This window comes from Eupeodes corollae, chromosome 3, assembly GCF_945859685.1.
Source record: "Eupeodes corollae chromosome 3, idEupCoro1.1, whole genome shotgun sequence".
NCBI lineage: Eukaryota > Metazoa > Arthropoda > Insecta > Diptera > Syrphidae > Eupeodes > Eupeodes corollae.
The window spans coordinates 3,677,436-3,693,868 of NC_079149.1; the positions used below are offsets into that span (position 1 = coordinate 3,677,436).

At 35.0% G+C, this 16,433-nt stretch overlaps 3 protein-coding genes across 3 annotated transcripts; 1 reads left to right on the forward strand and 2 right to left on the reverse strand.

Moving 5' to 3' along the window:
* Positions 1-404: 404 nt before the first annotated feature.
* Positions 405-1,497, reverse strand: LOC129950185 (28S ribosomal protein S15, mitochondrial). Its single transcript, XM_056062033.1, has 3 exons — positions 1,186-1,497; positions 994-1,127; positions 405-932 (listed from the first exon to the last, which is right to left on the reverse strand). The coding sequence occupies exons 1-3, from the start codon at positions 1,395-1,397 to the stop codon at positions 451-453; spliced, it is 828 nt and encodes a 275-aa protein (XP_055918008.1). The 5' UTR covers positions 1,398-1,497; the 3' UTR covers positions 405-450.
* Positions 1,498-2,355: 858 nt separating this feature from the next.
* LOC129949743 (cyclin-dependent kinase 9) lies at positions 2,356-4,108 on the forward strand. The gene is made up of 4 exons (XM_056061379.1): positions 2,356-2,747; positions 2,809-2,893; positions 2,965-3,222; positions 3,284-4,108. The coding sequence occupies exons 1-4, from the start codon at positions 2,599-2,601 to the stop codon at positions 3,968-3,970; spliced, it is 1,179 nt and encodes a 392-aa protein (XP_055917354.1). The 5' UTR covers positions 2,356-2,598; the 3' UTR covers positions 3,971-4,108.
* A 5,297-nt stretch (positions 4,109-9,405) lies between these two features.
* On the reverse strand, positions 9,406-11,506 carry LOC129951409 (zinc finger Ran-binding domain-containing protein 2). The gene is made up of 3 exons (XM_056063537.1): positions 11,161-11,506; positions 10,609-10,940; positions 9,406-10,513 (listed from the first exon to the last, which is right to left on the reverse strand). The coding sequence occupies exons 1-3, from the start codon at positions 11,265-11,267 to the stop codon at positions 9,654-9,656; spliced, it is 1,299 nt and encodes a 432-aa protein (XP_055919512.1). The 5' UTR covers positions 11,268-11,506; the 3' UTR covers positions 9,406-9,653.
* Between the last annotated feature and the right edge of the window lie 4,927 nt (positions 11,507-16,433).

Genomic DNA, 16,433 nt, shown 5'->3' on the forward strand with positions numbered 1-16,433 from the left:
CATCAATTTTTTCATATTTCTGAACTACGTTATTAGCTTTCTTGGAGCACTAAAGAACCTTTGAGATTACTTGCATTTTCTCAGTTGGTATATTATTTGACAAGTTTATATCGATAATAATTAGATTTATGAACATTTTCTCAGTAAGATTGACAATGCGGGAGAATAAAATCCAAGCCGTTGGACTTTAATTCTGTTAACTAGGTCAGTGTCGCTGTATAGCCCGTACAGTCGTTATATCTTGTCCTCCATTCTCCATTTATGCGTACGGTATATATATAAAGCCAGATCAATTTAATTCCAAGTGGAGCCTAAATTTTCTCTTGTTCAGAATAATAATTTTATTATATTAAATACCTACATATGTCGGTTCTATTTTTGTTTGTAATTATGTAAACAAAATTTTTGTAATCTACTTTAAACATTTTATTCAAAACCTATACAAGCATCTTAACTAGTTTTGTTATTGGTTTCAGCTTCTTCCCTGCTAGCCTTCAAATCCTGCAGTTGTTTCTTTACAGCATTAATCTCATCCTGACTCACAGTCACTGGCACTTGGCATTCTTGCTGTTCCGTACGAATGAATTCTAAATTCTTGATTTTCTCCTCTAAAAACGGAATTTGTTGTGCTTGCAGACTGTTTCGATATTCCGCCAATTTTTCCTGTTTGAATGTTTCGCAATGAATGTCAGTTAACTTTTTCAACGACTCCTTGCGGGTAATCCAGTGAAATTCACTTGGTGGTGATTTGTAAACCAAATCCAATTTTTCGAGCATCCATTCAAAGCGTTTGTAGTCCCATCGTCGAAGGTATTTAAGGAACTTCTTGCGTTTGTCAATCTTCTCTTTTAGTAAAACCTTGATTTTCTTATCACGAGGGAACTTTTCCATATGGTCTTGAAAGATGCGAATTGTCGCAGTCATTTTGGCCACTACGCAAAACAAAACATAAATTGTTAATAACTGAGTTATCAATTTGTAAAGTTAACTTGCATTTAGCTTCCATTGAGCCAAGATCCAGAGGGTGTCGTTGTACCTCCTTTATCATCATATCCCGGTACAGGTTAGATGAATGGATCTTTGGATTGTTTTCAAGTCGGAAGATTGCTTTTACATTTTCATCAGCGCTAAGAGAAATTTATTTTTAAACTTTTTCTTATTTCAAGAGTTAAACCAAACACTTACTCTTTTAACTCTTTTGAATCTTGGAAATCAAACAATGGGTCCTTTTGATTGATAGCAGGCAACTTGGATAGATCACCACTTTTCTCTGGTCGAATGCAAGAAATCTTTTCCGGGCGATTCCATTTTATTTTCAAATCTGACTTAAAGGCATAGTTCCGGGCCGATTGCCGGGAAACAAGACTTGCCGTTTTGAGGCAGTTCATAAAATTCATTTTATTTTTGTATTAATTTTATCCAAAAAATGTGAATAAACTTTATAAAATGAAAATACAAAAATTTACTCCACTCGAACTAGCAGCAGGTTATGTCATTTGTCAAAAGTTTTAACTTTTGAGATATGTCAGTTGGGTCGACACGTTCCAGGGTGAAGAATAAAAAGTGTGTTTGGTAACATGAAATTTTGAATGAACAAAAGCAATTAAACACGTTTAAGTGAACTTGTTTAAGTTGTATGAAAATAAATTAGGTATTTGTTCATTTTTAAAGCATGAGATATATTTTTCATTTCACTAAAATGTTTAAGAACGATTAAGAAACTTTATTTTTTCATTTTTGGTAGTAAAATAAAACTCAAGAACTTCAGAATTTTTTTATCAAATAAAATTATGTCACATGTCAATTATAATTCCAAGGATCAACTAAAGCTTTCAATGTTTGATCACTTTAACCATCTGTTAAGTTCCGGTGATTCGTTTTAGTGATGAAAACATAACTGGTAACATAACATAAAGCAAATAAATTGTATAAAGACTATTAATTTGTTAGTTTAAATGTTAAAGGCTGATATTAAGTCCCCCGTCACTTGTTTGAGTGATTTAAATACTTATCGTCACGCCACGGACTAAAAATATAAATTTTGATAGAATTTAACTTAATTTTCTAGGAAATTGCCATAAATTCTCCAATTTAATCACTCTTCTGCGATTTTTTGCTTTTACTAGCATTTCCAATTCGAGGAAGTAATTAGAAAACCCTTTCTTGGAAATTGCCAGAAATGCCTTGGGTTTATTTATATATTTGACTACCTGTGTTCATTTGCTATCTCTTTCTGACAAACATCATTTGCAACCGATTCAAGTTCTGTTAATTAGTCTTTTCGATTCTATCAATTGGATTATAAAAGCGGATTTTTTTCAAGATCCTTAACAAATCCCAGTGAAAAGTTGTGCTGAACACACGTGTGATATATTCCTTAAAATAAATAATAGCAGTTTGGCACTACTCTTGGCAGGAACGTCAATTGTCAAAATAAGTTTGACAGCAAATAGAAGTTTCTCATCTTGCTGTTTTCCAATTTATTATTTTTTATTGAATTGAAGTGAATTAGTTTTTAGTTTTCTTTTTTAATCAAAACAAAAGAATAAAGTAAAAAGAAACTACGATACAAAAGTGAATAAGTAAAATCTTCGAAAAATGTCTTCACGTGGTCGAGAAGATCATCCACAATCGTCGAAACTTACATTGGCTGAAAAACAAAAGTACATCGAAGATTATGACTTCCTTTATTGTGATGAATCTGGAAAATATGAAAAAGTTGCTAAAATCGGCCAAGGAACCTTTGGGTAAGTTCTTCAATTCATAGTTAACCCATATATTTCACTTAAATGTTCCTTAAAATTACAGTGAAGTGTTCAAGGCCCGAGAAAAAAAGAGTAACAAAAAGTTCGTAGCTATGAAGAAAGTTTTGATGGACAATGAAAAAGAGGGTGTAAGTTTAATACAACAACAAAAGTAATTCCTTCAAGAATTCCAATTGATTTCCCGATAATTTGTTTACAGTTCCCTATTACTGCCTTGCGTGAAATTCGTATATTGCAACTTCTTAAGCACGAAAACGTGGTGAATCTCATTGAAATCTGCAGAACAAAGGCGACTCTCAATAACCAATACAGATCTACGTTCTATTTGGTGTTTGACTTTTGCGAACATGACTTGGCTGGTCTTTTGTCGAATATCAATGTCAAATTCAGTCTTGGAGAGATCAAGAAGGTCATGCAACAGCTTTTGAACGGATTGTATTACATTCACAGTAACAAGGTAAGTCCAAGGGGGTAATCCCTGGGATCCTCGTACAACATTCTAAGTGTTCTAATTTTAGATATTACATCGTGACATGAAAGCGGCCAATGTCCTCATAACAAAGCATGGTATTCTCAAACTCGCCGATTTCGGTCTGGCGCGTGCATTTAGCATTCCAAAGAACGAACAAAAAAATCGCTACACAAACCGAGTGGTGACTCTGTGGTACCGTCCACCAGAGCTTCTGCTAGGTGATCGAAACTACGGCCCCCCGGTGGACATGTGGGGAGCCGGTTGCATCATGGCTGAAATGTGGACTCGTTCGCCAATAATGCAAGGAAACACAGAGCAACAACAGCTCATTTATATCTCACAACTTTGTGGGTCATTTACTCCAGATGTCTGGCCAGGTGTCGAGGAACTGGAACTTTACAAGACTGTCGAACTGCCAAGGGGCCATAAGAGAAAAGTCAAAGATAGACTACGTCCCTATGTTAAGGATTCGCATGGTTGTGATTTGTTAGATAAGCTTTTAACGTTGGATCCAAAGAAACGAATAGATGCGGACACTGCCCTCAATCATGATTTCTTCTGGACCGATCCAATGCCTAGTGACTTGAGTAAAATGTTGTCGCAGCATTTGCAGAGTATGTTCGAGTATTTGGCTACGCCTAGGAGATCGGGTCAAGCACGACAGTACCAACAACAGATGGTAACGATGATGTCGAAACCTCAAGACAACAGTTTGATCGATCGTGTTTGGTAGGTTAGGTTTTTCTTTTTTCTTTGCATTTATGAAGTTCTATACGCAAGTTCATACATTTTATTTTTAGTTTGTTCGTTTATAAGTTGAAATGTATTTTTTATTTAAAAGACTTGAGAAATAAAAAACAATTTACATGAATTTGAGTTGTTTTTCGTGTTACTACTTGGAACTGGAAGTTGTGTATATCTTTGGTGACCAAAATTCCACTTTTACTGTCGGAGTGAGTTTTATGAAACTTTTATTGAACTAAATTTAATACAAATTAGTTTGTCTCCTTTTAGAAGAAATAACTTATACAATAATGGAAGAGACGTTAGGGCTTAGACCAAAGGTAATTGGAAGTAAAAGTGCCAGCAAGATAAGAGTCTATCTTTTTACATATGGTGTAGATCTAGGGCTTTCTTCGCTAGGTGAATGATAAAGTGGTTAGATGACTTGAAAATTATTCAAAATTGATTCTATATTTCCTCTGTTGAGGCGATACCAGATGAGGTAGGAAACTCAGTAAAAATGTGCCAAAATATTAAAGGGTTCTTTTAAAATAGTAGTGGCTTGAAATAGGTCCTCTTATAAAATTGATTTCTTTACTGTGATAAAAGTTCATCAATATTCAAGGTCCATATGTCGGTCGTTGTGGTTCATTTTTAAAATATCAAACCAGAATTTTCTTTACCATGGTACTTCAGGTTTTGAGTATTTTCAACTAGATTAAAGTTGAAAAGGTCTACATACATACATACATACATAAGAGTACTTTTTTCAAATTCTATACATGTACATAAGAGTAGAAAACAATGTTCTTATTTGGGACCTGTTGCGGTCTTTAACTCCATTACTTCCATGCAATTTTAACATTTGGAAATTCATCTTCAATTTTATTATAAAGCTCTAGAATGTTGTCAGTTTTTTTCATTTTCGTTTCGATAATTTTCAAGTAGTCTTTTAAATTTAGGCATTCAGCATGTAGTTCATCTCCGTTTACATCTTCGAAAAAAAGTCAAAACATTATCCAATCTTCGTCGCTAGTCGCTGTTTCAGAAATACTGAGGGTCCAGAGCCGTCAAAAAAAATCTGGCGTGAGCTTCTACACCTCATCCTTTCAGAAAGGTCCTTATATTTGGAATCCTTTTTTTTTGTTTGGCTGATGAATCAAGGTTATCAAAATTGTCCCTTAGCTCAATTATAAATTCATTTATTGTACTCAGCAAATTTATTGCAACATCCAGGGTAAAATTTTGTTGTTGGAAATTTTTTGCAAAGACTAAATGCTTCCTATCTCGTCCCTCGTGCCTGTCCTAAATCGTTCGCGATAGACATCAACATTTCTTGATGACCTTTATATAAGGCACTTAGAGCATCAGCTCGCGCCTACCATCTTGTTTGAGAACGACTTTTTAAAACTTTTTTTTGGACCTAAATGAGCAGTCAACACACTCCATCGATAAAAAGATACCGAAAAAAACGTTATACAATTTTTGAATAATGTCAAAGAATTTGGTTGCTTCTAAGACACACTCAGCGGCATGCAATTCTACCAAGTTTAATGAGTGCCCTGCACAAAAACCTTTCAACAGGCTCGTGATCTTTTACGTAACGAAAAATAGATGTTAGTTGATCAACATGAGACAGATCGGTTGTACTATCAACGCTAATTGATAAATATTTTGCCATTTTGACTTCTTTTACAATAGTTTTCAAAACCTGTCATCCCCTGACATAAATAAATTCATTACAGATATTTGTTGAAAGATAACACGCATGACCACTTCCTGGATTTCAAAATTTGCTTAAATGATCTACGAGAAACGGGTCAAACTCGCTAAGCAACTCAATGCATCCCAAATAATAGAGGCTAAGGTTTTAGCTATTTGGGAGCCCCTGGTGATTGCAGGCCCTGTACCGGGCCCAGTGGTAAAGAGGGGTCTGCACTTAATGTTATAATTATTCAAAAATATGCGCATATTTCCTGAAAAAAATCAGGAACCAAGTGTTTTTCTTATAATTTTGACATAATATAACTAATATTTTCTTTTATATAAATAAGCATTTATAACGAATTTAGTAAACTTATTATCATTTTTTTCAATAATTTTAAAACGTGCAACTTTAGAAGAAAAAGCCCGATTTTTTCTTCAAATGATTTTAAAATTAATGAAAAGTGAAAATCAATCCCAAATGATTTTTTTTGGAAAATGATTTTTTTGGAAAAAGTAAACAAATAAAATTCCTCATGTGTGTAAGCAGAATATTAAAGAAAAAAGCTAACTTAAGCTATCAAATACTTACTCGGTGAAAATTTAGAATAATTTTAATAAATATCTTATGGATTAAACCATGAAGGATGTGAAGCAAGCACTATGAAATGCGACTGCTTTTTTTTTCAGCATAATGGGCAAATGTTTTGAATACAAAGTACATGCTGTCGTCAAGAAAGAACATACAACACCGACGTCTTGGTCAAAACGTCACCATCGACATACGTAATTTTGAGGTAGTCAAGGACTTCGTCTACCTAGGCTCAATTGAGTGGTAAAGTCCTCTCTCGAGGGACCAAAGTGTTCCTATATAAGACCCTTATCATCACCGTCCTGCCATACGGTGCAGAAGCATGTACTATGACAAAAGCGGATGAAAGCACTTTGGGTCGGTTCGAGAGAAAAGTTCTTCGTGTGATCTACGGTCCCGTATGCATCGAAGGGGAGTGGAGAAGGAGATGAAACGACGAGCTGTACGGACTATACAGCTACTTAGACTTAGCCAGAAGGGTAAAAGTCCAACGACAAGATGGCTGGGTCACGTAGAGCGCATAGAAACCAATGCTCCGGCTCGGAAAGTCTTCGAATCCACACCCACAGGGCAGCGTAGTAGAGGAACACCGCGTTTAGGTGGCGCGCACAAGTGGAAGGTGACCCCACCCAACTTGGAGCGCGAAACTGGAGACATCTAGTTAGGACCGAGCTAGATGGAGAAGTTTTTTGGGTAAGGCCCTAGTTCACACAGGATTGTAGCGCCACTGTTAAATTAAAATTTAAAACAAAAAATGTGAAGACAGAACCAAATTACATCTGAGGTTTATTGGTAAATAAAAAAAACGAAATTTAGATATTTTTGCATACAAATGATAAAAATAAGTTTATTTCTCTGTTAGCTAACTGAGTAACTATTAGATTAAATTTTCTATCATCAAATAATGCTGTTAATTGTTTTCGCAAATGGACTGTAACTGTCGGGACCGTCCTTGTTCGAGTTCAAAATCGGACTGTCCTTTCTCCTTCAGTTGGTCTCTTCCTTGCCGCGCCCACACAAGCCATCGTAGTGTGGGTTACTGAAATTTTCCCCAACAGCCACCTTGAGCAAGTAAGAAAGTAAATGTTTTGTATAAAATAAAACTCCACGCAAATAGATAACACTAAATAGGGAACCCATCAAAGTTCTTTGATTTTAACATAAATAAATATCTGTGTGGTGAACTTAGATTAGGAAAAGCTCAGAGGTCTTAAGGCCAAAAACAAGAGGCTAGAATCCGACTTACATTGTTAACATACCATTCATTCCCGCATGTCGATATTTCTAAAACAAAATTTTGTGTAAGATACAAAAAGTTTGAATTAAAAATCGTTCTTTGTTCTGATTTACTTGGGTTAAAAATGAATTCTTAACAGTTTTTTGAAGTTTTTGTAGGTTTTCGTGTTTTTTTTTAAATCTAAATAAAAGTAAAAACAAATATTTTCTATAATATGATAAAATAAACTTGATTTCAATATCCTTTCTTTTACCCAAGATATTTTAGTCAAAAACCAATTTTTAACTACTTGTGTTGCATTTTTTAATTTTTTTTAAATTCTTTATGATTTTTTTAAAAATTACCCTGCGTTAACAACAATATTTTGCATAGAATAAAAAAATTTAAATTCAAGACATTTATTTATTCTCGAGATAACGATTATATTTAAAAAGATTGAAACAATTTTAACGGTCTAATAACTCTCTTATAAATCAAACCTACAGCTCTATTCTCATTAGCGTTACTATTTTTCTCCAGATCAAAACCATGGCACGTTGATTTTAAGTGCTCAAGAGCTGCATAAACAGCGGTGTCAAATCGCATGATCTTGTTGGCCAGTGAAATCGCCACGACAAGAAATTACGCGGTCAGGAAATGTAGCTTGCAGTAAAGCCATATTCGCTCGAGTTGTGTGGAATGTGGCACCGTCTTGTTGAAACCACAAATTCAACAACGGCGTATTCGTCAATGGCAGGCAAACGAAAAGTCGGTTTTTATACATATGACCATAACGCTCCGAATTGGCGGTGACAGTCGTTTCATCGTCGTTTTCGAAGAAGTAAGGTCCAATCACACCTCCGGACTAAGGAGTGCACCAAACAGTGAGTTTTTGTTGATGTAATGACCTCTCTTCAATTACTTGAGGATTCTCAGAAACCCAAATACGACAAATTTCTTTATTAGCATACCAACCGAGTGAGAAATGTGCTTCGTCGCTGAAGAAAATTTTGTTCGAAAAACGCCCTTCACCGCCTGTTGTTCAAGCACCCATTCGGCGTATCTACGACCGACGTTGTGAATGGCCAGCTAGCTTCAGCTGTTTACAAACTGGACTTTATATGGATGTAGGTATAGATTCAAATGCAAAATACGCTATAATGTGCCGTAAGACAGTCCTAATACCTGCGAACGACGAGGAATCGACGCTTTCACTTACAGCAGCGATATTTTTAGTGGTACGAGCTGAACGATGATGCCCAGGCCTTACAATATCTGTAACCAGTCCCTTCACAATTTTGTTAATTGCTTGCGTGTTTGGACGATTATGTAAACCATAATCTCCTCTAAAGCTCGATACAATTTTTGTAGCAGGTTTTAAAAATGTGTATGCTTTGTGTGATAGCTAAGCGATCCGTGTTCGTAAGTCTTTTAACTGAAAAAAATAAAAATTGGTTCAACATCTTTCGAATTCCAGTTCCGGTCCTATACTTTTGAAACCGAAAAATGGATAAGCGGTTACTTTTTCGCAGGTGAAGATCGTTTCTATTACTTTGTCCATCAAATTGCATAGTTGCAAAGTTTGTTGCTCTCTTAGAAATAAATCAATAAGTCAATTACATATTTACAACATCTGAACTTATCGGTAAGATGCTCCTGTAACTTTCTTAATGTTTTGATATTAACAACTTAACCTTTGCATCTTAAAATGTTTGCTTCATTTCATATCAACAAAAAAAAACGCATTATTTATTTTTGTACAATTTAAAATTTTTCTTTTAATATTTTGTTTTTCATTTTTGTTTTACTTCTAAAAAGGAAGTACATACCATATTTTTGGGTTTTCGTTTATTCCTACAAATTATTATATTCTTATGGTTATAAAAAAACATAAAACATACGTTGAGGATTTTTTGTTTTTCTTTTAAGTAACAACAATAAATTAAGAAAATGAAATTAAAAAGAAATTCGAAATAAAAAAGAAAGAAATAACTCAAAAAACAATTCATCTACCGTGCATTTGCGTATATCTTAAGAAACCGAAAAAGAGTAAGAGTAAGAAAATAATCAAAAACTGAAAATAAAGTTCAAAACCGTTAAGTTAGCGTATAAATAGAAAGAACAGTAGCAAACATTGTGTATCTGTATTGTGTTGGGATGTTGTTGTCAAGCGACTAACAGCTAACGCCTCTTTTTAGTGGTTGAGGTGCTCCTGGAACGAGATCGTTTCTTGTGACGCGACGAGGAGGTAGTCGAGTGGGGTGACCTGCTGCGGTCTTTGTTTTTGTATTTCGTCGAATGTGAAGAGCTGGAAATGTTCCTGGAGTGGGTGCGAGAGCGGGAACCGGACCCAGATGGGGAACGAGTCCGAGACCGGGACCGGGAAGTGCCATGGAATCGTCTGTCTTTGGAGCGATTGGGACGATTTTTGGAAGATGTCGTCGACCTGGAACGAGACTTGGAGCTATGTCTAGATTTTCGCGAAGATGTGTGAGATCGGGTCTTCGAACGTTCGCGGTCGCGGTGGCGATCGCGAACACGGTCGCGCGATGACCGCGACTTGGTCTTGGATTTTGTCAATGACGACGGCGAGGAGCTCCTGCCAGACGACGAATGTGACGTGGACGAGGATGACGAGCTGGAGGAGGAGGATGACTTCGATGACGACGACGAGCTGTGCGTCGATCGTGTATTCGAACGAGATCTGGAGCGAGTTTTGGTCTCGACTTTGGGTTTGATTTTGGTATCTTCGTCGTTGTCCGAACCCCACAAGTCGTACTTGGAGAGATCCCCATCTCCATCGTCTTCCTCCTCATCGTCGTCTTCTTCTTCCTCGTCCTCTTCATGTTCAGCATCCACCTGAAGGTTTGCTCCGTTCTTCTCCCTTGATGGCATCTTCTCTGCTGGCAGCACTGTTAATGGCTTCTTTCGCTCGTCGTGTTTACGCTTCTTCCTGCGCCCGAACTCGTCGTACTCACTGTCTGAGTCGGCTCGCTCCTTATACTCGACTACGCCTCGGTCATTGTATCCGCCACCGTATCCTGAAAGAAGCAAGGGAATTTTTGGGTATTTAGGTGAAAATCTTCACAGAAAAGACAAACGAGAGGAGAAATTGATCCGACATTTTACGACTCACCGGTCCTTTCTTCGACATCACAGAATTTTGGCGCGTTGCACATGTTGCAAGTCTGCCGGCGGGCCCAGTTCACGTTGGCGCACTTGCTACACTGCCAATCCTCGGCGCTGAACAGGCCACGCGACTTCTCCGCGGCAGCCTTCCCGATTTCTGTGCCTAGTTTCTTTTTCGACGACGATGACGACGAACCACCGCTAACAGCGCCAACAATGGCGGCAACTACGGGTACTGCTCCGCCGCCAGGGACGCTTCCGGTACTCGCAACAACTTCAGGACGCTCCCGCTGGCACTTGTGGCAATTTGTCCGTCTCCCGAGGTTCACATTTTTGCAACTTTCGATTTTTGTTAAATATTTTTACATATTTTATTTTTGGATTTTGGTTTTGGTCGTGATTCCCAAAGTGGAAAGAAATTGAGTGAACAACAATTTTTGGATAAAGATGAGGAAGAAATTATTGGTTTGTTTTATTATTGTAAACTATTTGAATTTGTATTTTTATTTTATTTTTTAAAATTGTAACACTTGGAGTGATTTTTTACAATTTTTCTTACTCAACATCATCGCAAATCCAATCATTGCCGCCGCCGCCAATGCCGCCACCACCGCCGCCGCTTCCAGAGCTGCTATCGGAAACTTTTCCACTATCTACAATGGACATGGTTTTGGGATTCCGCTGATCGCTTCAATTAGAAGTTTCCGTTTGTCGTTGCGCGTCTTATAGTAAAATAAATAAATGGAAATGGCTCGCAAGCAAATTGCAAATTATTGGAAAAACTTTTTATAAAACGTTTCGAGTTCTTTTCTTCTTTTTTTTTTGGAAAAATGACAAGGGCTGATTTTATTTTACTGCATTGCGCTGTTTGCGAGAGGATATTTTTTTGTGTTCTTTGCTTGGCGGCGAAAAGTGCTAGAATAAAGTTTATACAGTCGGTACGGTAAGGTAGTTTAGGTTGTTTTATAGCACTTTTGTTTTTCAAGGGAGAGAGTCATGGGTTAACAGTTGAGAGTTGCAAACAAATTATTTTAAAAGGATTTTGATTTAATGTTTCCAAATAATTTTTTAAATTAGCAGGAATTTATAAAATCTTCCAAGCGTGTAAACAGACAATTATGGCACAAGTATGATAACTTAAGCTTCAAGATTTGATACTGGAATTTTTACTATGTGAGAGGGGGTCTATCTGCCCCCGTTTAAGAGGAAGTGGCACTTTTAGAAAACAAAAATTAAATAAAAAAAATGTATTATACTGCATTTGAAAGCCATAAGTTTGTTCTATAATCCTGCATTTAAATTAAATTATTCGTATTAATGTTTTTTTTATAAAATTTGCATTCGAAGTCCAAATTTTGGTAGAAAACGTGAAAAAAAGTTTAGTCCCATTGTTTTGCAAATTTGTGAAATGAAATTGTAAATTAAGGGATTTCATTTGCAGTCAACAGCATTCCTTGAACGTACATTTTGACCAAGTGAACTAGTTAGTTTTTCAAGTGTCATAAACTTCAAACTCAGAACTTTACTTCTCTAACTTCTACCTTCAGTTTACCGTATAAAAACTACCAAAAACATTATTGTATACAAAACAGGCAAACTACAATTCCATAACAATTTGCATTTTGTAATGTAAAGAAATATTACTTTTTTGTTTTCCAATTTGCCGAGAAACACTTTTACACAAAATATTAAAAATAAATTGTGCGAAAAATAAATAAATCGTAGAGGAATAAAGTTCAACTTTTAGTTAATTAAAAAAAACATGATCGATTGTCATTCTGACATAAGTTGACTTGACTTGACAGTTAGGGAGATTTTTCTTGACTAACTTTTCAGTCAAGTTTCCAATAAAGTTGCCTTAATTGGAAGGCAATTTTTTGGCAGCTGGCCAATTAAATGCTAGAAACTTGCCTTACTTTCAAGTCCCTTATGTCACCTGAACCTGCCCAAAAACCGCATTTATGTCTTTTAGTTTTGGAGAAAATCGAAAATTAGCAAAACTACTTATTTCTAAAAGTGCTCTCATAGTAAAAAGTGCTTGTTTTAAATCATGTTATCAAATCTTGGCACCCTAGTTATCATACTCTCGCCACAATTATTAATTGTCAGCCGATTTTCTAGCAACAAAACGTATAAACGGACTTCACTTAATAGAAAATTAGCAATTGACATTTATTGGAAGACTTTCGACAGATCGGAATCTTCCAATTGTGTATATTCACGTTCAAAAGGATATTTGAACGAGTAAATTTTATAAAGGGGTTTCCATTTAGGAATTCACAACATCTAAAAAAAAAAATCAGATAAATCAGAAAATAGTCAACGGGTTCATTTCTTTAGATTACGCACTCATCAAACTTATTCTTCAATGAATAAATTGTAAAATGTGCTGTGTCGCACCGTCTTGTTGAAATCACAGGTCGTCTATGTCCATATTTTTCAATTCGGGTCAAAAATAATTGGTTATAATAGCGCCATAACGCTGGCCATTTACAGTAACGCAACGTGACGATAAAATGGGGCTCAATAACGCCATCGGCATACAAACCGCACCAAACATTTATTTGTTTTTGACAAAAATGCTCTTCGATCAGTGAAAGGGTGCGTTCAAAAATTAAATTAAAAGTTGTCAAGTTCCTATTGGAAAATCCGGTATCTCAAAAATCTGACCAGATTATGGATTGATTTTAAAATCGGTATCGAAGTAAGGCCATCAAAACCCTAGTAAACGTAAAGTTCCACTTCCGTACTTATTGAATTTGTATCCAAGTTGTATTTAAATGATCCAGTGTAGAAGATTAAATATGAAATGTATATTGTCAATTTAAATTAAATTTAAAATCCTTGCGTATTTAAATAAGCGCTTGAGATATTTGCTTCCAATGCTTTAAGGGCTACTTGTTTGTCGGCATAAACGATAGACTTAACATAGATAAAGACAAAATAATCAGTGGCGTTAAATAGCACAAACAAGAGCACAGTGACATAAAATGTTCACAAAATTAAATTGATTGGTAGGTTGCTGCGGCATACATTTTGTCGTCTTGTTAGAACCAAATGTCGTCTATATTAAGCTGATTCATTTTTGAAACAAAATATATCAAAACCATAGTTCAATAGCGCTCGCTCTCCTTAGTAACTACAGCTTTTTCTTTATTTACAAAAAAAAGAGGACCGATGATGCCGCTAGTATGTAAACCACATCAGTTAATATGGAAGTAATGGTGATTTAATAATGACTTGAGAATTGTATTCGCGCAATTTAACTGGAGATGAGCGCTAACACACTGCTCTATACTTTACAAAGAGACTTTTTTCCGTAATAATTTGAAAACGATGTAATGGCGTGAAACGATTCATGACGTATTATAAAACCTTACTCAATAGAAATGTCAACACAGTTTGACATTCCCAACTGTCAAAAAAAGAGCTTGTATAAAACACCTTATCTATTTATTCGGTATTGAGATGAGCTTGAATTATATTTTACCGTTTGTGAACCCATTTTGAGATTAGATGAAAATTGTTTGATTCAGCTAATATAAAGGTGGTTCAAAATCGTATGAGTTTTGGATCAAGAAGCATAAATTAAGAAAATATTAAACCACATTTCTTTATTAATTTTTCCGAAAGCAAGTATTTTTTACTAATTGAAGAAAATTAAAATTTTTGAAAAAAACGTTCTCTATGCGGAGAAGAAATTTTAGATTTCGTTACAGGAATTTGGAGATATTTCAGATCTATGTGGGTATCTTCAAAGTTCAAAGCTTATCAACATTTGTAAGGAATGTCTAATTTAAAATTGCTTATTCACTAAAATTGAAACCTTGTGCTGTAGAAAATGTGTAACAAACAAATTAATGATTAATGTACTTATGTATTTAATTGGATATCTTTGAAGTTACGTTTTCAAACATTTCATTAACTAAAATATATCATTGGGGTATTGATACCGCACCTACATAAGTGACTGGATGAGAACAATACTTCTACACTATGCTCTCAAAATTGGTTCCCTTAAGGTGTTGGCGTATTTTAACAGAATTTAATGTCAGTTGAAGCCATCTAGCATATGAGCTATGAACTACGAACTGCAAACTGTGGATGTTCGCATATTTTGACTTTTCTTTCACATGAGCTTTATTTCTATTCGCAGACAGCAACGTATTGTATTACCCTTTTCTTCATATTTTCCTCAACCATTATCTTTCACACAAAAACAAAACAAGAGTTACGCACAAACAATTTTTTCGTTGCAGTGTGAAAGGTATTTGGAACGCGAATAGAGTTTGACAGTTTGTAGCAACAACACTGCAATTCGTTACTGCCAAACTGTTTTCTTGATCTTAGATTATTAGTACGTAGTGATTTACAAGTTACAAATCTCTTGTGATTGTTGTCTCCAAGTATTAATTTAGCCTTTGTTATGGGCCCGTTTTGTTTGTTTTTGGTCTTTGAACATGATTTATTTCTAGCAAAATAGTAATGCAATAAGATGAATCCCATATTGAAGTATTTTTTTCAAGAAAAAACAATGAATTTATAGTTTTATTTAATTTATAAATCCATTTTAATTTTTTTTAATGATGAAATTTCATTTTACTGAACAGCTGGCTGCCAAAAGCAAAAAAAAAACATTTGGTTTTACTGTTGGTGTTCCAATTCTTTACTGTTCCGATCACATCATTAACAAGTGACATTTAATTTAATGACGGTAATTTACTAATTGCCATAAACGCTCATCAGTAAAACATTTCAGATTCCACTTGTTTCAAATTTTACTGATGGATTTTATTGATCATTGAAATCGATGCGGGAACATTTTTGAATCGATATTTGACTATGTTTCCCTTCGATTGTGCCTGGGGAGTCATTCCATAATTTCCGAAACGATAATCGTCAAAACGATTATCATTAACGATATCGTCAATAATTTGCTTCACGTAACTTTATCACTATCGTCTCGTTCAATCGTTTTCAGTATAAGTTCGTTGAGTATATTATACTATGACTGAAATGTCAAAATGAACTCAACGAAAGATAATGCTTGTTCAATAGCTTGAAAATGTTATTAAACTTGGTTTTTCTCTATGGGAAATTTTGAAAATTTGCAAAAAACGTATTGTTAATAAACATACCAATTATTTTGTGATGTTTGTTGTTATTGTCACTTTTTGTGTTTTCATTTGTTGCCGCCGAAGATAAAACAATAATATGAAAATGTTTGTTTAAAGTCTTATATTTTTGTAAATCAGCTGCAGTAATAAACCCAATTTGGTCAAAGGGAAGGAAGTGAAGACTTCATTTTATCCACAGGGAACATAACTTGGCTTCAAAAATATTTAATGTTTCCGAAACTAATTTGGATTAGTGCTTTGTGCAAGAGCGATACAAAAATCGTTGCCTGTCGAATATACCAATGTTCCTACGCCCCAAAGTTACAATAGTTACAACAAATTTTAATATTGAATCTATGTATATACATTATGTATGTAGAACGACAACCGTCTTGCAAATTTATTGTTTATAATATCATTATAAAGTCCTCTTTTGCGATTCCAAAACTACAATTGTTTTATTTATTTAACAACAATTAAGGGAGATTACTAATGCTTGTATATAAAAAAATGCGTAACAGAATTCATTGTATATTTTTGCGTTTTTATTTTGTAACAAAACTTAACTACACCGAAACTTGTTTGCTTCAATTTGCTTAGTTGTCAATGGAAATTAATAGCAGACGATACCTACTTAGCTATCGTGCAAACGCTATCGTTTTGACGATATCACTTTGACGATTATCGTCTTACGTGAAGTGAGACTATCGTCGAA

Bases quoted from the DNA above. Each gene is read 5' to 3' on its own strand.
- LOC129949743 (XM_056061379.1), top strand. From the start codon at position 2,599: ATGTCTTCACGTGGTCGAGAAGATCATCCACAATCGTCGAAACTTACA. The intron at 2,894-2,964 runs GTAAGTTTAATA...ATTTGTTTACAG, and splicing joins TGGACAATGAAAAAGAGGGT to TTCCCTATTACTGCCTTGCG. The intron at 3,223-3,283 runs GTAAGTCCAAGG...TTCTAATTTTAG, and splicing joins ATTACATTCACAGTAACAAG to ATATTACATCGTGACATGAA.
- LOC129950185 (XM_056062033.1), bottom strand. From the start codon at position 1,397: ATGAATTTTATGAACTGCCTCAAAACGGCAAGTCTTGTTTCCCGGCAA. The intron at 1,128-1,185 runs GTAAGTGTTTGG...AATTTCTCTTAG, and splicing joins GATTCAAAAGAGTTAAAAGA to CGCTGATGAAAATGTAAAAG. The intron at 933-993 runs GCAAGTTAACTT...TGTTTTGCGTAG, and splicing joins TGGCTCAATGGAAGCTAAAT to TGGCCAAAATGACTGCGACA.
- LOC129951409 (XM_056063537.1), bottom strand. From the start codon at position 11,267: ATGTCCATTGTAGATAGTGGAAAAGTTTCCGATAGCAGCTCTGGAAGC. The intron at 10,941-11,160 runs GTAAGAAAAATT...AAAAATCGAAAG, and splicing joins TGGATTTGCGATGATGTTGA to TTGCAAAAATGTGAACCTCG. The intron at 10,514-10,608 runs GTGAGTCGTAAA...TGCTTCTTTCAG, and splicing joins TGATGTCGAAGAAAGGACCG to GATACGGTGGCGGATACAAT.